Source organism: Hemiscyllium ocellatum, chromosome 6, assembly GCF_020745735.1.
Source record: "Hemiscyllium ocellatum isolate sHemOce1 chromosome 6, sHemOce1.pat.X.cur, whole genome shotgun sequence".
Classification (NCBI taxonomy): Eukaryota; Metazoa; Chordata; class Chondrichthyes; order Orectolobiformes; family Hemiscylliidae; genus Hemiscyllium; species Hemiscyllium ocellatum.
In genome coordinates this window covers 68,478,083-68,505,333 of record NC_083406.1, presented here as the reverse complement: position 1 = coordinate 68,505,333, position 27,251 = coordinate 68,478,083, and the positions used below count along the sequence as shown (strand labels likewise).

The following is a 27,251-nucleotide window of genomic DNA, read 5'->3' as shown; positions in this document are numbered from 1 at the left end:
GGAGAGAGAGGGGACGGAGTGAGTGTGTAAAGGAGAGAGAGAGAACGGGTGAAGGAGTGACTGAGTGAGGAAAGGAGAGAGAGGGGACGGAGTGAGTGTGTAAAGGAGAGAGAGAGAACGGGGGACGGAGTGAGTGAGTGAGGAAAGGAGAGAGAGGGGACGGAGTGAGTGAGGAAAGGAGAGAGAGGGGACGGAGTGAGTGTGTAAAGGAGAGAGAGAGAACGGGGGAAGGAGTGACTGAGTGAGGAAAGGAGAGAGAGGGGACGGAGTGAGTGTGTAAAGGAGAGAGAGAGAACGGGGGAAGGAGTGACTGAGTGAGGAAAGGAGAGAGAGGGGACGGAGTGAGTGTGTAAGGGACGGGGTGAGTGTGTAAAGGAGAGAGGGGGACGGGGTGAGTGTGTAAAGGGGAGTGGGGAGTCAGAGAGTGGGTGCAGTCCGGGGGGTGGGCTCTGGCGGCCTGAGCATGTGGCCTGGTGCTGTCCGTGTTTAAACATTGACACTGAGGCAGGAGCAGCCCGTGCCCGAGGACACGGTTTGAAGAGCGGACTGTCGCTGCCGGAATCTGGGACAGAGACCGAGACCGAGTGTCAGAGCCTCCCCGGCTCACACACACACAGCCCCGAGTGAGAGTGACTGCTCGGGCCGGGGCCGGCGTTGACAGGCGGCGAGGCCTCGCACCGTCGCCCGGGAAGTGGAGCAGCTGGTCCCCGTTGGGCAGGGAGCAGGGGGCAGTGATCGCGGGGACGATGAGGCTGTGGGCTCCGGGCCTGTGTTTACCGCCTCTCCTGATCTTCCTGCTGCCGGTGTCGGCCCGCAGCGCCGAGTGGTACACGGCGTTCGTCAGCACCGCCTACCTGGACCCCATCAGCAACATGACCGTGTCCGGGAGCAGCGAGAGCGGCAGGTACTGGGGGTGGGGTGGGGTGGTCAGGTACTGGGGGGTCAGGTACTGGGAAGGGGGGTGGGGGGGGGTCAGGTACTGGGGGGGCAGGTACTGGGAAGGGGGGTGGGGGGGGTCAGGTACTGGGGGGGCAGGTACTGGGAAGGGGGGTGGGGGGGGGGTCAGGTACTGGGGGGCAGGTACTGGGAAGGGGGGTGGGGGGGGGGTCAGGTACTGGGGAGGGGGAGGGGGTCGGGTACTGGGGAGGGGGAGGGGGGTTCGGGTACTGGGGAGGGATACTGGGGAGGGGGAGGGGGGTTCAGGTACTGGGGAGGGATACTGGGGAGAGGGGGGTTCAGGTACTGGGGAGGGGGAGGGGGGTTCAGGTACTGGGGAGGGATACTGGGGAGAGGGGGGTTCAGGTACGGGGGAGGGGGTCGGGTACGGGGGAGGGGGTCGGGTACGGGGGAGGGGGTCGGATACTGGGGAGAGGGGGGTTCAGGTACTGGGGGAGGGAGGGGGGTTCAGGAAATGGGGAGGGGGGGTCAGGTACTGGGGGAGGGAGGGGTGTTCAGGAAATGGGGAGGGAGTGAGGGAGGAGGGGGTCAGGTACTGGGGAGGGAGGGGTGTCAGGTTTTGGGGGCAGGGGGTCAGGTACTGGGGAGGGGGTCAGGTACTGGGGAGGGAGGGGGGTCAGGTTCAGGGGGCAGGGGGGCAGGTACTGGGGGGAGGAGGAGGGAGGGGGATCAGTTTCTGGGGGTCAGGTACTGGGAGGTAGGAGGGATGAGGGTAGATACTGGGGTGGAGGAGGGAGGGGGGTCAGGTGCCAAGGGGCAGGGGATCACGTACTGGGGGGAGGAGGGAAGTGGGGTCAGATACTGGGTGAGGAGGGGGGGGGTCAGGTACTGGGGGACAGTGGGTGAGGTACTAAGGGGAGGAGGGAGGTGGGTCAGCTACTGGGGGGTCAGGTACTGGGGGGAGGAGGGAGGGGTGTCGGGTACTGGGGAGGGAGGAGGGAGGGGTGTCGGGTACTGGGGAGGGAGGAGGGAGGGGTGCTGTCGGGTACTGGGGAGGGAGGAGGGGGGGTGTCGGGTACTGGGGAAGGCGGAAGGGGGGTGTCGGGTACTGGGGAGGGAGGAGGGGGGGTGTCGGGTACTGGGGGCAGGGTGTCGGGGGGGTGTCGGGTACTGGGGGCAGGGTGTCAGGTACTGCAGAGGGAGGAGGGAGGGGGGGTCAGGTACTGGGGAGGGAGGGGTATCAGGTACTGGGGAGGGAGTGAGGGAGGAGGGGGTCAGGTACTGGGGAGGGAGGGATGTCAGGTTTTGGGGGCAGGGGGTCAGGTACTGGGGAGGGGGTCAGGTACTGGGGAGGGAGGGGGGTCAGGTATTGGGGGCAGGGGGTCAGGTACTGGGGAGGGGGGCAGGGAGGCAGGAGGTCAGGTACGGGGGGCAGGGAGGCAGGAGGTCAGGTACGGGGGGGAGGGAGGCAGGAGGTCAGGTACGGGGGGGCAGGGAGGCAGGAGGTCAGGTACGGGGGTCAGGGAGGCAGGGGGTCAGGTACGGGGGTCAGGGAGGCAGGGGGTCAGGTACGGGGGTCAGGGAGGCAGGGGGTCAGGTACTGGGGGAGGGGGCAGGGGGTCAGGTACTGGGGGAGGGGTCAGGGGGTCAGGTACTGGGGAAGGGGGGTCAGGTACTGGGGAAGGGGGGGTCAGGTACTGGGGGAGGGAGGGGTGTTCAGGAAATGGGGAGGGAGTGAGGGAGGAGGGGGTCAGGTACTGGGGAGGGAGGGATGTCAGGTTTTGGGGGCAGGGGGTCAGGTACTGGGGAGGGGGTCAGGTACTGGGGAGGGAGGGGGGTCAGGTATTGGGGGCAGGGGGTCAGGTACTGGGGAGGGGGGCAGGGAGGCAGGAGGTCAGGTACGGGGGGCAGGGAGGCAGGAGGTCAGGTACGGGGGGGAGGGAGGCAGGAGGTCAGGTACGGGGGGGCAGGGAGGCAGGGGGTCAGGTACGGGGGTCAGGGAGGCAGGGGGTCAGGTACGGGGGTCAGGGAGGCAGGGGGTCAGGTACGGGGGTCAGGGAGGCAGGGGGTCAGGTACTGGGGGAGGGGGCAGGGGGTCAGGTACTGGGGGAGGGGTCAGGGGGTCAGGTACTGGGGAAGGGGGGTCAGGTACTGGGGAAGGGGGGGTCAGGTACTGGGGAGGGAGGAGGGGCGTCAGGTATTGGGGGCATGGGGTCAGGTACTGGAGGGAGGGGGGTCAGGTATTGGGGAGGGAGGTGGGAGGGGGTCAGGTATTGGGGGCAGGGGGTCAGGTACTGGGGGGAGGAGGGAGGGGGGGTCAGGTACTGGGGGGAGGAGGGAGGGGGGGTCAGGTACTGGGGGGAGGAGGGAGGGGGGGTCAGGTACTGGGAGGAGGGAGGGGGGTCAGGTACTGGGGGCAGGTGGTCAGGTACTGGGGGGTCAGGTACTGGGGGCAGGTGGTCAGGTACTGGGGAGGGAGGAGGGGGGTCAGGTACTGAGGGGGAGGTCAGGTACTGGGGAGGGAGGAGGTGGGGGTCAGGTACTGGGGAGGGAGGAGGGGGGGGTCAGGTACTGAGGGGGGGTCAGGTACTGGGGAGGGAGGAGGGGGGGGTCAGGTACTGAGGGGGGGTCAGGTACTGGGGAGGGAGGAGGGGGGGGTCAGGTACTGAGGGGGGGTCAGGTACTGGGGAGGGAGGAGGGGGGGGTCAGGTACTGAGGGGGGGTCAGGTACTGGGGAGGGAGGAGGGGGGGGTCAGGTACTGAGGGGGGGTCAGGTACTGGGGAGGGAGGAGGGGGGGGTCAGGTACTGAGGGGGGGTCAGGTACTGGGGAGGGAGGAGGGGGGGGTCAGGTACTGAGGGGGGGTCAGGTACTGGGGAGGGAGGAGGGGGGGGTCAGGTACTGAGGGGGGGTCAGGTACTGGGGAGGGAGGGGGGTCAGGTACTGAGGGGGGTCAGGTACTGGGGTGGGAGGAGGGAGGGGAGGTCAGGTACTGGGGGCAGGGGGTCAGGTACTGGGGAGGGAGTGGGGGGGTCAGGTACTGGGGAGGGGGGATAGAGGGGGGGTCAGGTACTGGGGAGGGAGGGGGGTTCAAGTACTTGGAGGGAGGGGGGTCAGGTACTGGGGGCAGGGGGGCAGGTACTGGGGGGAGGAGGGAGTGGGGTCAGGTACAGGGAGGGGGGTGTCAGGTATGGGGGTGGGGGAGAGTGAGCTGTAGGTGATCTGGAGGGGAGGTATGGGGTGGGTGGGGAAAAGATCTGGGGAGGGGGGAGCTGCAGGTACAGGTGGAGGGGAGTGGCAGGAGGTGAAGAGATGGGGGGGGGGAATGGGGGGCCAGGCACCTGGGACATGGGTGTGATAAGTACTGGGCACCAGGCATATGCTGGGGGAGGGCTTTGAAGGGGCAGATGCTTTGAGGGTATGGGGGTAGGTCCTGGGAAAGAAGGTAATAGAGGGACAGGTGAGAGGATCAGGGAGAAGGGGATAGGGAGTGGAATTATAGTAGGAGAAGTGGGGGTAGGTTGGAGTCAGGAGATTGGGGAGGGAGGTGCTAGGAAGTTGGGGTAGGAGGTGAGGGGTTAGTGGAGAGGAGGAAGTGGAGACTCGGGGAGAATATGGGGGGGTTTGGCAGAGAAGTGGTGAAGGAAGGAAAGGAGAGGTGTAGGAGGAAGGAATTTGGAGGATAGGGATTTGAAGAGAGGATAGTGATTGTGGAGGAGGAGTAAGGGAAGTTTAAATGACGAATGATAGATGCTAGGGATTAGGTAAGAAGGAAGGGCAAGAGAATGGTGTAGTTTTGGGGAAGGGTGTGAGGGTAGCAAAGGAAAGATGGCTCATCAGGTGTGAAAGAAGAGAGCAAGATATCAAGATTAGCATGGGGGGGGGGGGGGGAGGGTAGACAAGGGAAGCTTTTTTTAACAAAGGAGAATTTAAGTCGTATGTTTGTTATGGGCTTTATTCTTTTTTTTTCTAGATACGGTGATAGTTCACCTAAAGAGAGTGTGCAGGGAGTAATAGGGATCCCTAGGTCCAACCGGGACCAATTGGGATGTGGCCCCAACACCGAATACTTCATACCTAGGTCAGGGGAACCATGGATCGCTCTGATTGCTAGAGGCAATTGTACTTTCAAGGAGAAAATTTTGAATGCTGCCAAAAAATTGGCATCTGCAGTTGTGATTTACAACTTTCTTGGTACTGGGAATGCAACAGTAACCATGAATCACATTGGTAAGTTTTAGTATATCACAGTTTGTAAAAACAGTTGCCCATAACTGGATAATCTTGTTTTTAAATTGTAATTTTGTCCTTTTGGGAAAACGCATGTGTTTCTTTGTTGTTAGTGCAATGGTGTGAATTGTTCTTATGTTGTTGCATAAGCAATTATACATCACCCCCTGACGTCATCAATGCCTCCTAAACAGGTTGTTGTCTTTATTAAAAGATTACTGAAATTTTAGGTACAGACATTAAAAATGTTCTGATTGCATAAAAATGAGATTGTCTAACAAAAAAAAATGAGTTCTAACTGATTAATAACCTTACTTTTTGAGCAAAGGTAACTGATTCATAACATTGCGAACAGTTTTTAATGGCAGCAGAACAGTTTATGTATGCCAAAGTTATTGTGTATTTGTTCTTGTTTCTGAAATCACTTCTGTATTGAAGGAAGTGGGTGAGGAAATTGCAGAAAAGTTTGTATTTTGACCTGGTAAGGACAGGATTTCTTATTTTTCTTAACTTCCCATTTATTTGATTGCAACCGGTTTTTGAACTTTAAAATAGCATGCTGTACTGCGAGTTCATATGTACTTGTCAGAATAAAGAAATTAGCCAGGCAAGTTTCTTAAATTAGATAAGAAGGCAGTAACTTTTATTGCTAAAAGGCATTTAGATCTTAATTTGTATTCATTATATTTATAAAAATGTACAAGTATTTTGTAATGCATGGCCTCTCATTCACCTGCTGTCACTTGCCATCTATCCTGCCCTTACATGATCCTGGGTTTGGAAGGTGCTGTCTAAGGAACCTTGGTGCATTTATGCATTGCATCTTGTAGATGGTTCAACCCGCTGCTACTGAGCATTGGTGGCAGTGAAAGGGATGAATGTTTGAGGATATGTTGTCAGTCTGTTTTGACCTGAACGGTGTCATGTTTCTTGAGAATAGGGAGTATTCTTTCACACTCCTGACTTGTGCTACCTTGGTGAACAAGTTTTGGAAAGTCAGTTGATGAGTTATTCATTGCAGAATTGCTAGGCTTTGTCCTGCTCTGGTAGCTACAGTATACCCATGGCCAGTTCAGTTTAATTTCTGGTTAGTGGTGACCACAGCATGTTGCTAATTTGGGAATTCAGTGATGGTCATAGCATTGCATGTTGAGAAGCCATGTTTAGGTTTATTCTGTTTGGAGATGGCATGAATGTTACTTGCTACGTGTCAACCTGAACCTAATATTGTCTAGGTCTTTCTGGATTTGGACATGAACTGCTTCAGTATCTGAGGACTCTCAAACAATGCTGAATGTTCTGCAAATCATCTGTGAGCATTCTCACCTCTGATCTTAGGATAGAGGAAACATCATTGATAAGGCAGCTAAATTTGGTTGGATCTAGGGTACTACCCTGAGGAACTCCTGCTGAGATGTGTTGGAGCTAAGTTCACTGACCCTCCGATGACCACAATCATCACCTTTTTTGTGCCCGGTATGAGTTGCTAGAATATTGTAAGGGCTGTGGTTCTGTTCGCCGAGCTGGGAATTTGTGTTGCAAACGTTTCGTCCCCTGTCTAGGTGACATCCTCAGTGCTTGGGAGCCTCCTGTGAAGTGCTTCTGTGATCTTTCCTCTGGCATTTGTAGTGGTTTGAATCTGCCGTTTCCAGTTGTCAGTTGCAGTGCTGGTATATTGGGTCCAGGTGGATGTGCTTATTGATAGAATCTGTGGATGAGTGCCATGCCTCTAGGAATTCCTGGCTGTTCTGTTTGGCTTGCCCTATAATAGTAGTGTTGTCCCAGTCGAATTCACGTTACTTGTCATCTGAGTGGGTGGCTACTAAGGGTAGCTGGTTGTGTCGTTTCGTGGCTAGTTGGTGTTCATGGATGCTGATTGTTAGCTGTCTTCCTGTTTGTCCTATGTAGTGTTTTGTGCAGTCCTTGCATGGGATTTTGTACACTACATTGGTTATGTTCATGCTGGGTATCTGGTCCTTCGTTCTGGTGAGTTGTTGTCTGAGAGTGACTGTTGGTTTGTGTACTGTTATGAGTCCTAGTGGTCGCAGTAGTCTGGCTGTCAGTTCGGAAATGCTGCTTTGGATAGCCACACTACCATACATCAAGAGCATTTCCGAACTGACAGCCAGGCTACTGTGACCACCAGGACTCCTAACACAAACCACTACAAATGCCGGAGGAAAGATTACAGAAGTGCTTCACAGGAGGCTCCCAAGCACTGAGGATGTCACCTAGACAGGGGCGAAACATCTGCAACACAAATTCCCAGCTTGGCGAACAGAATCACAACAACGAGCACCCGAAATACAAATCTTTTCACAAACTTTGAATATTGTAAGGACCCAAAGCCTTTGCAACATCCAGTGCCATCACCATTTCTTTTCCTGTCACATGGAGCGTATTGAGTTAGCTGAAGATTGATATATGTTGAGGACGTTTAAAAGAGGCTGGGATGGAATATCTACTTGACACTTGTGGCTGAGGATGCTTATAAATGCTTTAACCTTATCTTTTGCACTGATTTCCCAGACTCTCCCTTTTTTGAGGACGGGATATTTGTGGAATCCCATGCTCCAGTGAGTTTTTAAATTTATCTACAACTATTCACAACTGCAGACCTTGGATCTGAGTTCTTTAACTGTGAAATTGCTTAGCCCTATCTCTCACTTGCTCCCTATGTTGTTTGGCACACAAGTAAACTTGGATTGTAGCTTCACCAGGTTGACGACTCATTTTAAGGCAATGCCTGGTGCTGCTCCTGGCATGCCCTCCTGCACTCTTCATTGAACTCCAGGTTGATCTCCTTGCTTTGTGATAATGGTAGAGTGAGGCATCCATGAGGACATAAGGTTGTATATTGTTTTGGAGTACAATTTCATTTTCTGATTACCCACAGTGCTTCATGGATGCCCAGTCTTGAATTGCTTGATCTGTTCAAAAAATCTATACTGTTCACCACCTTGGAAATGGACACAGTACAGGGTTTCCTCACTTATGAAGATGGGTTTTAGTTTCTAGAGACAGTGTAGGGTGGTCATTCCTGTTGATACTGTCATGAACAGATTAACCTCTGGCATGCTGATGAAGATGCTGCCAGGTATATATTCTTTTCGTCACCATCTGCTGCAGATAGTCTAGTAGTTATGACCTTTACAATTCAACCAGCGTGGTCGGTAGTGGTGCTGCTGAGCTACCCTTGGTAATGAATGTTGACATCCTCTATGCTTCCTCCAAATGCAGTGGCAGCACAGTGGCTCAGTGGTTAGCACTGGTGCCTCACAGTGCTACGGGCCTGAGTTTGGTTCCACCCTTGGGCTACAAACTGTGTGGAGTTTGCACGTTCTCCCTGGGCCTGTCTGGGTTTCCTCAGGTGTTCCGACTTCCTCCCACAGTCCAAAGACGTGCGGGCTGGATGGATTAGCCATGGGAAATGCAGGATTACAGGGATAGGGTAGGAGATGTGGGTCCGGGTAGGATGCATTTTAGAGGTTCGTAATGGTTTTGATGGGCCTGCTTCCACATTGTAGGAATTCTGATTCAATTAAGTGGTATTCACCATGAAGGAGTACAGATCCATCAGCTGAGAGAGAGTGGTGGTTTTCTTACCTGTGTTCAACTTGGTGCTGTGATACTTCATAGTCTGGAGTCAATGTTGAGGACTTCCAAGACAACTTCCTCCCTGCTAAATAGCACTGCTCCTGGTCATACCCAGTGATGGTGTGACTAAGAGTAAGGTATGCTTCTGTGAATATGACTGACTGACTTTCAAGCTCTTGTTTGATCAGTCAGTGAGACTGTTCTCCTAATTTTGGTACTAGCCTCAAATGTTATAAAATGGTCTTTGTAGAGTTTATGGGGCTGAATTTGCCAGTGTTGCTTCTAGTCCTGAGGTTTACGCCAAGCGACCACTAAGATTTAATTTCTCTTAGATTTAATTTTTAGTCATTTGTTATAACCCAATCATTTTCTGTGCCATTTCAGAGGGCAATTAAGTGTCAACCACATTGCTGAATCACATGTAGGCCAGATGAGGTAAGGCTGATAGTTCTCTCTTCAGTTAGTGAAGCAGAGATTTTTATGAAAATGAATGGTTATCATTCAATTTTAACTCCAGATAACGTTTTGAATTCAAATTTCACAATTTATCATGGTGGAATTGAACCTGGTTTCCCAGAGGCTCTAGATTACTTGTCTAGCAAGAATGTTGGCTCAGCCACCAAGGCCTCAAACTCTAAAATTCGATCTCTAATCACTAGGAGGTCCACCTGCGCCATTGAGAGTGGAATCAATACTTTTAACTGGCCGTCCCCAGACTGACTTTCTGCCATCAGAGTGGCATTGAGCATCTTTGATTTTTTTTTTTACTAATCAGGGTGAGTTGCAACCAATGTTGCCTAGAAAGCCCACCCCTGATATGGGAAGGTGTTTGCCCTCATCAGTCCTCCTCTTTATTACGTCAAAAAACGTAATCAAGTTCATGACACATAGCTTTGTCCGTGGGAAACTATGTTGACTATCCCTAATCAATCCTTGCCTTTCCAAATACGTGTAAATTGTGTCCCTCTGGATTCCCTCCAACAACTTGCCCGTCACCAATCTCAGGCTCACTGGTCTACAGTTCCCTGGCTTGTCCTTACCTTGTCCTTACCTTTCTTAAATAGTGGCATCTTGTAAACCAACCTCCAGTCTCTGGCACCTCACTTGTGACTGCTGAAATATTTTGATTATCAAAAAAGAGCCCAACAATCATTTCCCTAGCTTTTCAAAAAGGTCTAGGGTACATCTGTTTAGGAATTTATCCACCTTTTATGCATATTTAAGACATTCAGCACCACCACCTCCAATATGGAAATTTTTCAAGGTGTCACGATTTATTTCCCCATGTTCTCTACCTTCCATACTCATTTAGTATATCTCACCCATCTCCTGCAGTCCCATGCATAGGCAGCCATGCTGATCTTTAAGGGACCCTATTCTCTCTGTCTAGTTATCCTTTAATCCATAATGTATTTGTAGAATCTCCTTTGGTTTTTCCTTAACCCTATTTGCCAAAGCTCTGTCCTGTCCCCTTTTTGCCCTCCTGATTTCCCTCTTAAGTATACTCTGACTCCCCTTATACTGTTGTAAGGATTCACTCAATCTCTGCTGTCTATACCTGACATATGCTTCCTTCTTATTCTTAACCAAAACCTCAATTTCTCTCGTCATCCAGCATTCCCTACGCCTACCAGCCTCTCCCTTGACCATAACCGGAAAATACTGTCTCTGGACTCTATCTCATTTTTGAAGGCTTCCCCTTTACCTGCGAACCTGCCCCTCCCATTCAACTTTTGAAAGTTTCTGCCTTTTGCCATCCTCAATTTAGAACTTCAACTTTTAGATCTGGTCTATCCTTCTCCATCACTATTTTAAAACTAATAGAATTATGGTCACAGGTGCCAAAGTGCCCCCACTGACACCTCATTCACCCGCCTTGCCTTATTTCCCAAGAGTCTGTCAAGTTTTGCACCTTCTGTAGTGGGTACATCCACATATTAAATCAGAAAGTTTTCTTGTACATACTTAACAAATTCCTCTCCATCCAAGCCCTTAAGACTATGGCAGTCCCAGTCGATGTTCCCCTACCTTACCCTACCCTACCCACCCTATTATTCTTGCAGAGAACTGAGGTCTCTTTACAAATTTGTTTCTCAATTTCCTACTGACTATTAGGGGGTCTATACTACAATCCCAACAAGTTGATCATCCCTTTCTTGTTTCTCAGTTCCACCCAAATAACTTCCTTGATGTATTCCCAGGAATATCCTTCCTAAGTACAGCCGTAATGTTACCCCTAATCAAAAATGCCACACCCCCTCCTCTCTTGCCCCCCTTTAATATCCTTCCTGTAGTATTTGTATTCTGGAACATTAAGCTTCTAGTCCTGTCCATTCCTGAGCTGCATCTCTGTAATTACGATGATATCCCAGTCCTGTGTTTCCAAACCTGTCCTGAGTTCATCTACCTTGTTAGGCCTCTTGCATTGAAATAAATGCAGCTTAGTTTATCACTCCTACCTTTTGTTCTCTGTTTTGTTCCTGCCTATCCCATCTGTTTGACTTATTCCTTTCCCAATCTCCCTGCCAGTATATTAGTCCTCTTCCAATTCTGGTGCAATCCGTCCTTCTTGTTCAAGTCCCTTCTACCCCAGAAGAGATTCCAATGATCCAAAAATATGAACCATTCTCCCCTGCACCAGCTCCTCAGCCATTCATTCATCTGTTCTAACCTCCTATTTCTACTCTCACTAGTTTGTGGCACCAGTGTAATCCAGATATTGCTATCATTGAGGACCTTTTAACTTCCTGCCTAACTATGTTGTTCGTTCCAATGTGTAGCATGACCTCCTGCTGGTTCATCTTCCCATTAAGAATATGCTGCACTGTCTCTGAGCTATCCTTGATCTTGACTCCAGGGAGGCAATATACCCCTCTGATTTCTCACTGGCTGCAGAAACTTGTGCCTTCAACTAGACAGTCCACTATCGCAATTAATCGCTTCGAATCTGGCATCCTCATTGTTACATTAGAGCCAGCCATAGTCCCAGAAACCTGGCTGTCAGTGCTACATTCCCTGAGAATCCATCACCCCCTACGTTTTCCAAAACCGCATACTTGTTAGGGATGGGGATAGGCACAGCAGACTCCTGCACTACCTGCCTCCCTCACCTACCTTTCCTGGACGTCACTCCTCTACCTGACTGTATCTTCAGTTTGTCTCTCTCCCTGCAACTGCCATCTATCGCACCTCCTAGCTCCTGTAAATTCCTCATTGCTTCTAACTGCTGCTCCAACTAATCCATGCGATCCAAGAAGATTCACAGAAGGAAACCATAACATCATGCTATTGGTGTTTGATCACCAGACATTCCCCATTTCCATCCTTACTGTAATTTTGCAAGCACAGAGAAATGTTGGGTCGTCTGTATTCCCATCTTGCCTCTGCTCAAAAATTATGGATGGTAGGAGTGCCCATTCAGTGAGGGCCATGTTTGACTTTGTGGGCTTCTGGCTAGTGAAGGGTACTTGGGCAAGAAGTCCACATCTTTCTCAAATACAAAGAATTCAAAAGGGACAGAAGCCACCCCTAATCTTTGCACACGTTGTACATACTCTTGTAATCTTTGTCTCTCCTCATTCTTCTAGCTGCAATCTGTAGATTACTATCGTGTTGAATGGTTGACCTTTTAAAATTTTAATCATGGATGTGGGTGTCACTGATTAGGCCAGCAGTTGTTGTGCATCCCTAATTGCACTGTCATTGTTGTCAGTTTGGAATCATGTGTAGGCAGCACTTGGTAGCGATGGCAGGTTTCCTTTCTTAAATACATTACTGAATTAGATGGATATTAACGACAACTGACAGTTTTATATAGTTGCTTTTAATTCCAGTTGATTTTCTTGAATTTAAACTTGGCTATCTATCATGACGGTATTTGAACCCTTGTTCATCCAAATTAGCCTATAGTTCTGAATTACTAGTCTAGAGGCAACACCACTATGCCACCACCACCTCGGCGCACACAACATATGTGACAGTCAACACAGGTATCTCAATCTCTTACACTGGTGTTGTCTCTTCCATCTCATTTTCCAAGGTGCTCATAAGGGAATACCTTTTACTATCTCTTAATCAACTGCAGCCTTATGCAGATTGGCTCCTGATATTTCCTTTCCACTCTGTCCTGGATTTCTTATTCTTGATCAGCAAATTGGTCATAGATTGCTGATATCTGATTCTGAAAGCCTTGTGAGACAGCGGTTGGCATTTCAACCCATCAGGACTGAAACTACGTTTTACTACCAATCACAGGGCCTCAGCCTCTGCATTTGTGAGGTGCTGTCACAAGGTGAACAAGGTAACCTGGAAATATGGACTATAGGGTACAGCTATCCATTGCCCAATATTCTCAGAGACAGATTGCAGACTTTGTAGCAGGTCTGATGTTATTTGAATATTCATTTGATATAATCTCATTCTCTTAATTCCTAACCTGGGGCCAGTCTTATCTTCAGTCTGCACCACAAAGCAGCTACATCCTCATCTTCTCCTCACTCTTGCAGGTCTCTTGCATGTAGTGAATCACCCAGTCATACTAATACATTTACACAAATAAGATAGCATCCAAAATGAATTTTCATAGTGGGAAAGCTGTAAACCAGAGGTGTTTCCAGTAGGTTTGGGCTGACGTACAGAGTCTTGCTTCAAGAGTTTCTATTGGTCCAATCCTCCTACTTTCATTTCTTCATTATTAACTTATGCAGGTGAGATGTTTTGTCTCCTCCTCACCACCACCAGTACTTCTGCATCACAATTTACTGTAATGGTTCAGCAGAAAAGGAGAGCACAAATTATAGAATAAATGAGCATATTCCATCTTGTAACTAAGGAGCCAGAGTATAGTTTGCTGTTTACAGGGTTGCCACAAAACCTACGTAGGCGTGTACCTAATAAGATGCCAATTGGAATACGGCATCATTTTCACCATCCTCTACATCCTCAGCAGAGATGTTGCCCACTGCTAATTGTTTGTGAACGGAGTTGGTTGCTACGCCATTTAGAGAGAATCATCATTACTGAACCTAGCTTTTAATTCCAGATTTATGAATTACTTGAATTTAAATTCCTGCAGCTACAGTGGTATGATTTGAACTCCTGTGCCCAAAGCATTAAATTGGGCATCTGGATGACTAGTCCAGTGATATTACTACTCTGCCACCAGCTGCCCAATGTCACCTTGATCCCCTACATTTCATAGGAATTATATGCAGTCTTCTCCTGTTGAAGATTAAGCAAATTAATGAAGGCTTGCATATGATGGATGCCTTGCAATGGATTCTCCTGAGAACTGTTGTGATAATCTGCTAGTTTCACACTGTTCAAGCCGAAGGTGGAGTTCAAATTCTGCATCGCTGGTGGTTGTAGTTAGAGGAAGTGGGAACAGAAGTTGTGACATCCCAAGATAGTGACACATTTAACCACAGTATGACGTGAAGGATAACATTTTAATTTTAAAGGGTGAGCACTATTGGTGCCAAAAAAGTACAGAAATATTGGTCAATGTATTATCTTGATGTTTCTGTATTATTGTTGTTGAGCTTGTTGGGTAAAAAATGGCGCTCCAGGTAATTGCCATCTACCTTCATGTGGCAGGCTTCCATTGACATTCAGTAATTTCCCCCTCTGTATAATGCCATGTCCTTTGTACATGTACTTAATTCTGCTTCCCCATTTGAAGGGATAAGATTTTGGGGCAGTTTCATAGTGTGTGAGCCATCTGTTTATTCCGTCTGTTTTAAAAACTGATCGGTATTTTTGGCAACAAACCCAGCCACCTGTTTAAATTTTATTACATTCCAGATTTTTTTTTATTCACCTCAATTCCCACATAGCAGTATATTGTAGGTGCTTGTGCTCAGCCAATACCAACGGCTTTGCAGATGAGCTGCTTTTAATAAGTATTTACGATGGGAAGATAGCTAGAGAGGATCATTTGGCAGAGGCTCAACTACAGTGTTGCAGCAATGTTATAAACACTTTGCAATGCTTCTTGCTGAAATATTCAATGAAACTGATGTGGAGATGCTGGTATTGGACTGGGGTGGACAAAGTTTAAAAATCACGCGACACCAGGTTATAGTCTAACAGATTTATTTGCAAGTACAAGCTTTTGGAGCACTGTTCCTTTATTAGGTAGCTAGTGGAGCAGGATCGTAGGACACAATTTATAGCAAAAGATCACAGTGCAATGCAAATGAAATAATATATTAGATTAGATTTCCTACAGTATGGAAACAGGCCCTTCGGCCCAACCAGTCCACACTGACCCTCCAAAGAGTAACCCACCCAGACCCACTTCCCTCTGACTAATGCACCTAAGATTATGGGCAATTTAGCATGGCCAATTCACCTGGACTGTGGGAGGGAACTGGAGCACCCGGAGGAAACCCACGCAGGCACTGGGAGAATGTGCAAACTCCACACCGATAGTTGCCCGAGGCTGGAATAGAACCTAGGACCCTAGTGCTGTGAGGCAGCAGTGCTAGCCACTGAGCCACCGTGCTGCCCCAAAATGACTGTACAACGCATTTAAGGAGAATGGGTAGCCAACAAACCCACTGAGAATTGCTTCCCTGACCAGGGATCGAACCCGGGCTGCAGCAGTGAAAGCACCGGATCCTAACCACTCGACCACCAGGGAGATTGCTGTTAAGTCTTTCATCTTAGAATAGGTTGCAGGTTTCAATTTATTTATATGTAAATCCCGCAATTCATTTCAAGTCACATTCCTGAGATAGCTTAGGTTTTGTCAAAAAGGTGACATCTCAGCTCAGGTGTGAGGTTAGAGTCTGTATGTATTCCAATCTTGAGTCAGACTGGTTTTCTTTCCAAAGCAGGAATTTATAAAATGACACATGGATTGACTGCCTGCAGATTCTGTGCTTTTTGAGCAAAATAGAATGCTATACACTCAAACACAAGCATGCGAGTGTGCGCGCACACACTCTCTTACTCTCACTAATGCAGACCCTCTTTTATACACACTCGTTCAGGCGCATACACATGCACCTCCCCCACACTCTCACCCATGCGCACACACACACTCACAGGCATATACTCCATCACACTCATGCGCACACTCCTATCAAGTACATGCACACACACACTCTCACACTTCCTCACATGCATGTCCACACACACAAGTCTATGGTGTGAATTTGCATTTGCAGATACATTCTATTTTGTTCAAAAAGCACACAATCTGTAGGCAGTTAATCTATGTGACATTTTATAAATTCCTACTTTGGAAATAGAACCCGTCTGACTCAAGGTTGCAATACATACAGACTCTAACTTCACACCTTTTAATGTATCATCTGAACTTTTTTTATAGAACCTTTTTAAGTTATCTCGGGAATGTGACTTGAAAGAAGTTCTGGGATTTACATATTAATGAATCGAAATCTGCAACCCATTCTAAAAGGTGAAAGACTGAACAGCGATCTAGGTTTGTTCAATGTATTGCATCAGTTATATGACACTATGATCCTTTGCTATAAATTGTGCCCTATGATCCTGCTCCACTAACTACCTGATGAAGGAGCAATGCTCTGAAAGCTTGTACTTCCAAATAAACTTGTCGGATTATAACCTGGTGTTGTGTGATTTTTTTTTAAACAATGAAACTGATGTCCATACAAAGAAATATGATTCTTGATGGAAGCTACGTTTAACCTTGATTCCTGCCATCCATCTTTTAATTTGAAATCTCTCAATGGAGTCACTTTCTTTTATTCCAGTTCTACTTCATATTTGGATATGATCTTTTACTAACAGTTTACTCTCTTTATTCTCAGGGACCGGAAATACTGTTGCTATCATGATTGGCAATTCAAAGGGGATGGAAATTCTAGAGTTAGCTCGCCGAGGTATCCCAGTGATCATGTCCATAACTGTTGGTACCCGACATGTGCAGGAGTGGATGAGCTCTCAGTCAGTAGTATTTGTAATTATTGCTTTCATAACAATGATGATCATCTCCCTGGCGTGGCTCATTTTTTATTACATCCAGAGATTTCTATATGCAGGATCACAGTTTTCAAGTCAGGTAAATATTTATGAAGAAAATTTTAAAAATATTTTAAAATTTCCATCATATTTCTGAAATATTCGGTCAGACTTTCAGGTTCATATCTTTTAAATAAAGCATGACTTTGAATATCAGTGCACCGCTTAGATTTTTACTTAAATAGTTTATATAATAATCACAATGTGTGAAGTGAATACTTTCTCTTTCTAAATTAGCATTTTACATTTTCATTTTTTTTGCTCTCTCACATTATAATCTTTTTACAAATAAGAATGTTCATGCTGAATTACATCCATTTCTTTATATACAGCATATTCCTTCTAATTTTCCCTTTTTTAAATCCTGGTTTTAAAGTACCCTTTCTTTACAATCTCCATCAGTTTGCTGTATTATTGTAGTACTTTGAATGTTGATAAGCCTTCAAATCTTTTCCAGTAAAGTGTAGGTTAATGCATTGTAGCAGTGACTTGAGCAGGATTTTATACTGAACTTTCTTTAATTATTATGTTCCATTGTCTTGGTAAAGGTGCAAAAGCAACTTTTTTTTTGTTCCTATTTATGGCAATAAGTAATAGTGTATTTTACTTTTATAGTTTGTTCATTACCTCTGTCCACTGAGGTAAATCTAGTTTGAGGTAATGTGCAACACTGCAACTTGAATTCTGTTTTCTGGCTGAGAGCTGAGCAAACCATATTTGAGATGGAAAGATCTCAAATCTTGTGGATTATTTAACAGAAAATGTCACTAAGAACAATCAGCTGGCCTGATGACACTTGATTTCTCGACTCACAAGTGAACCGTGTTTAGTGCTCAATTGCTCTGCATCATTAAAGAAGTAAACAAGCCTTGGAAAGAACTGCAATTGTGTAAAGTGACTAGCAGATTATAGAGTCACAGACATACATTTCAGAAGCAGATCCTTCCATTCAACTCATCCATACCGACTAGATATCCTAAATTAATTTGGCCCATATCTCTCAAAACTCTCCTATTTGTGTACCCATACAGCTGTCTTTTAAATGTTGTAATTGCACCAGCCTCCCACCACCACCCCTGGCAGCTGATTCCATACATGCACCACCCTCTGCGTGAAAGAGTTGCCCCTCAGGTCCCTTTTAAACATTCCCCTCTCATCTTAAACCTAGCCCCTGTAGCTTTGGACACCTCTATCCATGTTCCACATGATTTTATAAACTTCAGCAAGGTCGTCCCTCAGTCTCAAATGCTCCAGGGACAGTAGCCCCAGCCTATTCAGCCTTTCCTTATAGTGCAAACCCTCCAAATCTGGCAACATGCTTAAATCTTTTCTGAACCATTTGTAGTTCATAACCTTTTTCCTGTAGCAGGAAGACCAGAATTGAATGCAGTATTTCAAAGGTGGCCTAACTAATGAATAAATTAGGATTTTTTTTTCAAACAGGTTTCACTGATATTCCAGTTAGGTCAAACAGCAGTGGGAAGATGAAATGGACTGGGGCAGCAGGCCACTTCGGGCTCATGTAACTTGACTCATTGAATTTTGGAGACCAGCAACAGGTCTCCTTTTGTTTATTTTAAAAAAAAAAGGAAGCTAAATTTCGGGCCATTTTGTTTTTGATTGCAGCCCTGAGGTTGCTCCTGCTCCTCTTAGCTGCATGTAGCTTTTTTTGGTGTTAGCCTCCAGTGATTCCTATAGCCATTGTGAATTAGGCTACATGTAGATTGAATTACCTTGATACAGCTGGATTAGTATCACTTCTAGTCTGGACAGCTTGCTTTTGGGAAGTAATCTTTGAAAAAGTATTTATGGTTTGGGTTAATGTGCAGGCTAAGGACACTAATACTTCAGTGTTTACTATTTATGGTGGTGGCACAATTTCAGTGAAGAATGGACACTTGCCAAATTGGATGATTTGGATCCATTTTACTTCTTTCAAGTGAGCATAATATCAATCAGGTTCTTTGCCAAGGGGTATAGAGGCAGTGCAACTTGTACAGCTGGATTTTAGAGCAGGTTCTACAAATTTAAAATTGGGTTAAACTTTAAATATTTAGGAGGCAAAAGTGAGGACTGCAGATGCTGGAAACCAGAGTCTAGATTAGAGTGGTGCTAGAAAAGCACTGCAGGTGCTCCTCAGATGCTGCCTGACTAGCTGTGCTTTTCCAGCACCACTCTAATCTAGACTTTAAATATTTAGGAGACTAGCTAAAAAGATATGAACATACTAGCTTTGAATATAATCATTTTTTTTTCATCTATCAGAACAAGAAAAACAAGAACAACAGGAGAGAAGCCAAGAAAGCTATTAGTAAACTTCAGCTGCATACTGTCAGGCATGGAGATAGGGTAAGGCACTATTGTTCTGTATGTCTGTTGGCAGAATTTTGGTTTTAACTTTATTTTAGCAACAACTTGCAGGGAGTGAAGTTTTGCCAGGGGTGTACGGTCTTGTTTTGCACAGTTCATAAAGTTTGCTTCATATGAATCAAAAGGATACTTGGATTATTTTTCAGAAACTAAGACTGCTAATTGATTTTTTTATTTGGGGCATTTTAAACGTGTTATGGTATATTTTCTTGGTTTGCATGGACTACCTCCATATTTTGTACAATGCCCCTTGTGCCACACCACACAGTCCTCCGCCCACACAGCCTAATTACAGGCTGATTGCTACACAAAAATAAATGGATTGTCCGCTTTGAAAATTGCACTCTTTCCCCACTGAGTTGGTGGTTCATTTTTGGATGGCACTTATCATCGTAGGGTAATGGACATTGTGTGGCCCTTTTGTCATCTCCATAAGGTACTATGTCCGAATGTTGTAAATGGCCAATAGAAAGAAAAAGAAATGTATTTAAACAGTTTTTCACAATCTCAGCTTGCTTCCCAGCTATTGCAATGTAGAGAATGATACGATATTGGAAAATACAGTAGCTTGCTGCTTACAACAAATAATACCACAATTAATCCGGTGATTGATTTGCTTTGGTCATGTTCATTAAAAAGATGAATATTTGCCAGGGTATCAGAAACAGTTCTGGGATTTTTTTACATCTGAGAGGGCTCTGTAATGTCTCATCTGAAAGATGCATCTCTTAATAGTCTGACATTCCCAAAGAAGTCTTAGCGTAGATTTATGTAGTTGAGTCTTGGAACAGGACTTGATTAAACCTATAAACTTGTGATTTAGAGGCAGGAGAGCTAACAATCAGCCAAATATGATATTTAAAGTTCAATAATCTCTCTGAAGAATTGAATGGTCTCGGCATTGGACAAATATTTCAACTTGTCTAAAACTGATCCCCCACATCCACCTTTCAAGTGACCTGTCTTGTGTCACTTCTCACTTTTTATCTTTGACAGACAATGGGTTTAATTCTTGTTCCGCAGTGCTGGAGAAGTTTGGGAGTATATTTTGGGAGGAAGAACAAGGATAAGAGTTTTTACTCAGTATGTAAAGATTCTGCAAAGTCGAAATAAATATAAAGATCTGGTTTCAATTACATAATTCATTGAAAGTTCAAGAGTCACTCAATCCTCAAAAGTCCAACAGCTTTTATTAATAGGAAGAAGGAAATAATGCAAAATTAATGCAAAACATTCTTTACACCACCAAATGTACTGTTTTGCATGAGAAGGGGTTTTAAACCTTTGTGAGTGGGAAAGTACACTCTTGAGGCAGTTGAGATCTAGGGAATAAAGAGGGTCGAAAGGAATTTAATAGTTTTGAGACAATAGTAATTAAACGAAGATTTTCTCATTTCTCCATTTGGACATCAACCAAACTAGAGTTTTTAAAACCTTGATGTTCTGTATGGGGCAGGCCTGAAAAGCCAACTGGTCTATTCCTGCTCATTAATGTTTCTTGTTTGAATTCTTGACTCTAAGCTGTCTTTAAATCTTATGTTCAACCCACCGTCAAAATTGTCTGTTTCCACCCTTCACTTTCTATACCTCAATTCATACCTCAACTTTTTTTACTGTTGAAAATAAGCCAATAATAAATTTAAATTTATAAAACCAAACTGTCCGCAGCTTAAATCAAAATGTGCATACTTATGTATCTTATTGTTTATCCAGTCCGATTCTTCATCTAACTTCAAACGTTTTTACTCTTGTTAGGAAGTAGATTTGGATATTGATGGCTGTGCTGTGTGTATTGAAGTATATAGATCCCGAGATGTTGTGCGAATTCTTCCTTGCAAGTATGTACCTTTTGTTAATGTGATATGTAATGTAATATTTTAACCTGAAGGAATATGTACAAGAAAGTAATCTGAATAATCTTTAATTTATAAAGACCAACTTTTTAAAAACACACTCGTGAATTAAATGAAATGGAGTTTGGGAATTTTTTTGGTCTTCACTATAATAGCATTAATAAATTGAAGTGGAAAAATGAGCTACTGTAAAGCTGTAATGATCATCTTGATGCTACGCAAGTCATCCAGCTCTGGGCAAGGGAAGGGTTCCTCCACAAGAAGAATTGGAAATAGAGTATAATTTACACAAGCCATCTGTGCAAAAAAAAGGTAGCTGAAAAAGGTCAGTCTTTAAAAGTAAAACATCTTAAGATGGAGAGCAATTGATTTCCATTGAGACAATTAAACACTAATGTGAGACTGAATGACTATAATTCAGTTTGCTATTTTCCTTTGATTTCCCCATGTAGAGCACATTTTCTTTCCCTTCAAAAGAAGAGGAGAGATGCACAGTAAATCCAATAAGCGAATCATATAATCCCTACAGTGTGGAAGCAGGCCATTCGGCCTATCAAGTCCAGACCAACCCTCTGAACAGCATCCCACCCAGACCCTATCCGTGTCACCCTCATTTCCCATGGCTAATCCACTTAACCTAGGAAAGATTATTGAGTAATGCAAGGTCTTATGCATTTCTGGTAGTGCAATCCAGTTACAGTAAAGGATGAAGTGGATTGTCATCTGTATTTTTTATGCAGTTGTATCTGATTTTTGGAAGGTTTTCCTGTAACTATTATTCTTTAGTATTGGATTTTGTTTCTTTTTAAAAAAAAATCATTTGTAAACGCAGACAGTGAGGTGTAGGTTTTAGCATGCATAGTAGTGCCAGTTTGGTATTGAATCTCTCTCGTTAATTTTGACTAAAAACACAAACTGGGACTGGGTTTAATGGTATTAATTTGAAGTGTAAAAATTAACTCAAACTTAGCATTATAACTGAGTAAATATCTTCCAATCCTTACACAATTAGGAGGATTCTCTAATTCAGTGGTTTCCGATAATTCACAATAGTATCCTAAAATTGTGTGCAATTATGTACACAGGTCATGTAACCAGTCAGATGGGGAGAGTTGGTTTTCTCTTATTAGTACACAGGTGATTGTCATATAAATAAAGTTCTGTTTAAAGCATCAGCATTAATAACCATCCCTATTCCTCAAACCCTCAAATTTCTGTGGCCTGTAATTGAAAGTGCAAGCATACAAGTCCAAAGATATGCAGGTTAGGTGTATTGGCTGTGTTAAATTGCCCATAGTGTCCAGGAGTATGCAGATTAGGTGGATTAGCTATGGGAAGTGCAGGGTTACAGGGAAGGTTAGGACTTGATGGGTTGAATGGCATGGCTTGACACTGTAGGGATTGTGTGATTCTTGAAGAAAGTAACTGGAGAAGACCATTTTGCCCTTTAGAACCTTCTGCTTTTCCAAAAGGTCCTGGTGGAGCTTCTATCCTAATTGCACCTTTCCACCTGTCACCATATCCATTAATTCCTTTAATATCCAGAAGTCTCCATCTCGAACATATTCAACAATTGAGCATCCACAGATCACTGGGATAGAATACTATAAAGATTCAGAACACAGTGAAGAAATTTCTTGTCACTGTAGTTTTAAATGATTGATCCCCTCATCTTCTGTGTGTCGGTTCCTCAAACAATGGAAGTACTTGTCAAACAGAAGAATTTTAGATACGTAAATTAAATCACTATCTCCTAAACTTCAGGGAATATAGGTCTAGTCCACTCTGTTTTCCCTCATGGGACAATCCTTTAACTCCATGAACCACCCCTTGACTCTCCCTGTGGCAAGTATGTACTGACGTTAAGAACACCAAAACTGCATATGGTAATTATTTTTATACTAAATAGTAGAATGAAAATCAAGTTAATGCTTTTTTGTGCTACTCAATTAAGCGACAATTAAAATATTTTTGGATCTGATCTGTGCTTAGATTCATTTACCATTATAAGTTACATTCACTCTTTGAAAACTCATTGGAAACTATTATGTCTTAGCATTTGGTGCAAATATCAACATCACTGCAACAGAAGTTGTACATTCTTAGATAGTCGTACATTCTTTGCCTCCAGCTTACAAGAATTTAATCGAGATTGAATTGATACCATACTTCTAAACCAATCTCGGAAAACGTGACCAGCAAGAAATAATTTGGCTAGCTGTGGTTTGCAACTGCTTCATGTGGCTACAACAATTTGCTTATGATTTGTATTGTTCTTTAGGCATGTATTCCATAGAATATGTATCGATCCATGGCTTCTTGAGCATCGAACCTGTCCAATGTGTAAACTTGATGTCATTAAAGCACTTGGCTTTATGGTAAGTGATGGAAGAAATAATTGGGTGAAGTACTAAGTTATTTAATTGGTATAATGTTAAAAGAAGTGTGTAGTTAGCAGAATATATTAAATCTGTTTCAAAGGATGTTGCCTGTGTTGGAGGGTTTGAGCTATAGGGAGAGGCTGAATAGGCTGGGGCTACCTTTCCTGGAGCATTGGAGGCTGAGGGGTGACTCCATAGAGGTTTATAAAATCATGAGGGGCATGGATAGGATAAATAGACAAGGTCTTTTCCCTGGGGTGGGGGAGTCCAAAATTAGAGAGCATGGGTTTAGGGTGAGAGGGGCAACCTTTTCACACAGAGGGTGGTGCGAGTATGGAATGAGCTGCTAGAGGAAGTGCTGGAGTCTGGTATAATTACAGCATTTAAAAGTCATCTAGATTGGTATATGAATAGGAAGGGTTTAGTGGGATAAGGGCCGGATGCTGGCAAAAGGTCTAGATTAGGTTAGGATATTAGGTTAACATGAGCAAGTTGGATCGATGGGTCTGTTTCCATGCTGTACATCTCTATGACTCTAAGTATTGTCCTTTGCTCTATGGTAAGACTCTTACCTCCCAGTCTTGTCACTATAGATTTAAGCTTCACTCCAGAAAGCAGAACATATTATCAGCTGATGATTCATCTCATTTCTAAAGAAGTGCTGCATAAGTGGTGCTGTCTTTCAGATGAAATGTTAAGCATTGGCCTGCACAGGTGGTTTTAATAGATCCCTTGGCAGTATGAGAGAAGGAAGAACAGGGGAGTTTCCATTGTGTCCTGATAAACATTCATCACGCAACCACAACCAAAACAACTTATCTTTTCCATTTGCTGTTTGTCCACATTACTGCAGTGCCTATATTTCAGAAGTATGTCCTGACTTTAAATGCTTTATGTTGTCCTGAAGATATAAAAGATGGGATATAAAAATAAACTTTTTCCTCATTGAACATGTTGTTGTATATTACCAGTAAGTGCACTGCATAATTCCCAAAACAGTTGGGAGTATTTGTCAAATTTTATGAACAATTGTTTTTCTCTTGTCAGTTTTTGTTAATGTCATGCCTATCCTGGACATTTTCTACTTATTAGGGTTAAGGATTCTTGGGGCTCAAAAGGAATGCTGCATAAAGCATCTATTTCTAGCAGAGACACTAGCTTGTGATCTGAAGGGGAGATTCTGACTGAATTTCTTTTCTCTAACCCAGAGGGCTGTAGCAACTTCTCTTCCTATCTGTGTGGCTGAGCCACTCACTGGAAAATTTGTAGCGTCATGAAGACACAGATAATTCTGCTTGTACAGCATATTTAAATGAATGTAATGGGGAAGTTATCATCTGAGTTTAGTCAGATTCTAGATGTCAGGCCCCAACTTCTGTGGAGCGCTCAGTCTTTGAGGATCACTGCCAGTAGACTGCAATAAGTTGGGAGAGTGCTAGGCAGCAGAGGAATTGGTCAGGTCCTATGGGTCCTTTCTGGGGCAAGTAGTGGTGGCCTCAACAGCTTGTGGGGTAGAGCCTGAGATCCTGAGTGCAGGATGGAGGAGGCAGTTCTGTGAAAGACTCCAAAGGAGAGAAAGACTGGAAGAAACTGGAGCCTTTTAAAGATTAGCTGCAGTGTGAAAAAAGCAAGAGTCGTGAATAGGACAATCCAAGGTTTCTGGGATATGGATAATTAGCAATGGGAGCAGGTGTACAACTACTGGAGTCTGACAGCATCCAAATTTTTCCACAGAAGCTCCTTCATGAGAAGAGGATCTACTTCTTGGTCTGCCAGTGTAACTTGGCTTCTATAGTTGAGGGGGACTACTTCTGTCCATTGCTTCTGCGGCACCCAGGCAGCATCACTGCATTGTTGTACAACTAATGCTTCTATCTACCTCCAAGAGGAATTGTGCTGTTGACAGTTTTCTGGTGTTTCTGGAGCATTAGGCTTCAGTTGTCTGTAGTGAACAGTTTGGTTTTGAGAGTTAAGCTTTTTCATGAATGTTTATATCAGTATAATGTTGGTGAAACCTCTTTGGAATCTTCATACACTTGTGTGCCTAACTCATGTGTTACAATCATCCATTTTGTTTTTCAATATTTATATTGGTTCTTGTCTTAATACGTGGTAGAGATGTTTCGTACTCTACAGTGTTGCTCTGAAACGATTTGGATGTGAACATAGGAGGTATAGCTGGTAAGTTTGCAGATGATACTAAAACTAGAGGTGTAGTGGAAGGGAAAAAGGTTACCTCAAAGTACAACGGGAACTTGATCAGATGGGCTAATGGGCTGGGGAGTGGCAGATGGAGTTTAATTTAGATAAATGTAAGATGCTGCATTTTGGAAAGGCAAATCAGAGTAGGACCTCTACACTAAGTTCCAGGGAGTGTTGTTGAGCAAAGAGACATTGGAGTGTAGGTTCATAGTTCTTTGGAAATTGAGTCGCAGATAGCTAGGATAGTGAAGTTGGTGTTTGGTATGCTTTCCTTTATTGGTCAGAGTATTGAGTATAGAAGTTGGGAGGTCATGTTGCAGCTATACATGACATTGGTTAGGACAATTTTGGAATATTGTGTGCAATTCTATTAGAAGGATGTTGTGAAACTTGAAAGGGTTCAGAAAAGATTTACAAGGATGTTGCCAGGGTTGGAGAATTTGAAAGGCGCAGCAGGTCAGACAGCATCCAAGGAACAGGAGATTCGATGTTTCGGGCATAAGCCCTTCTTCGGGAAGGGCTTATGCCCGAAACGTCGAATCTCCTGTTCCTTGGATGCTGCCTGACCTACTGCGTTTTTCCAGCAACACATTTTCAGCTCTGATCTCCAGCATCTGCAGACCTCACTTTCTCCTTGGAGAATTTGAAATACAAGGAGAGGCTGAATAGGCTGGGGCTATTTTCCCTCTAACGTCAGAGGCTGAGGGGTGACCTTTGTAGATGAGAAGGTAAGGACTGCAGATGCTGGAGATCAGAGTTGAAAGTGTGGTGTTGGAAAAGCCCAGCAGGTCAGGCAGCATCTGAGGAGCAAAAGAATCAACATTTCGGCCATAAACTCCTCTTCAGGAATGATAAAGGGCTTATGCCTGAAACGTCGATTCTCCTGCTCCACGGATGCTGCCTGACCTGCTGGGCTTTTCAAGCACCACAATCTCAAGGGTGACCTTTTACAGAGGTTTATAAAATCATAGTTTAGGGTAAGAGGGGAAAAATATAAAAGGGACCTAGGGGGCAACATTTTCACACGGTGGATGATGCATGTATGGAATGAGCTGCCAGAGGAAGTAGTGAAGGTTGATACAATTACAGCATGGGTTCAATCCCCATACTGACCAAGTTTGTAGCCGCAATTTGAAATTTGCGGATTCACAATTGAAAAGTGTGTGTCAGCATTTAAAAGGCATCTGGATGGGTATATGAATTGGAAGGGTTTAAAGGGATACGGGCCAAGTGCTTGCAAATGGGACAAGATTAGGTTGCGAAGTGGATGAGTTGGACCGAAGAGTCTGATTCCATGAAGTACATCTCTATAACTAAGTATGCCAGAAGCTAGATACATTGGGCGCAGTTCACTTTGGGAGCAAGCTGAGGTCTTGGTAATAAGGCAGTGAGGCCTTGGGATGAAGATCCTGACATTTTCCTGATTCCCTAGTTAGGGTGCTAAGTGGAAAGGGTCAAGACCTGCCTTTGGCCAGCAGCTTCTGGAAGTGGGATTTCCAAACCCAGGAACCCTGACACTGTCCACACACTATCCAGATAATTGTCTAATTGACTGTTAATTGTAGCAGGCCATACAGGAATAGGTATAGTGGTGTTGCCAGCCTGGATGGGCTCACTACAGTGGCCATTAAATCCAGCAGATCCAGGTGGATGCAAAATAACATGGTGTTTAAATGCATCTAATTGTAAATATTTCAAATAAGTAGGTACCT

The 27,251-nt window shown here is 44.9% G+C and overlaps 1 protein-coding gene across 1 annotated transcript in view; it reads left to right on the top strand.

The window, feature by feature from the left end:
- Positions 1-436: 436 nt before the first annotated feature.
- The window catches only part of LOC132816734 (E3 ubiquitin-protein ligase RNF149-like), a 40,424-nt gene continuing 13,609 nt past the window's right edge, over positions 437-27,251 (top strand). The window contains exons 1-6 of the mRNA XM_060826640.1: positions 437-904; positions 4,870-5,126; positions 16,523-16,773; positions 18,999-19,082; positions 20,859-20,941; positions 23,238-23,334. Of these exons, the coding sequence (XP_060682623.1) occupies positions 747-904; positions 4,870-5,126; positions 16,523-16,773; positions 18,999-19,082; positions 20,859-20,941; positions 23,238-23,334 (930 nt within the window). The 5' untranslated portion in view covers positions 437-746. The remainder of the gene's footprint in view (positions 905-4,869; positions 5,127-16,522; positions 16,774-18,998; positions 19,083-20,858; positions 20,942-23,237; positions 23,335-27,251) is intronic.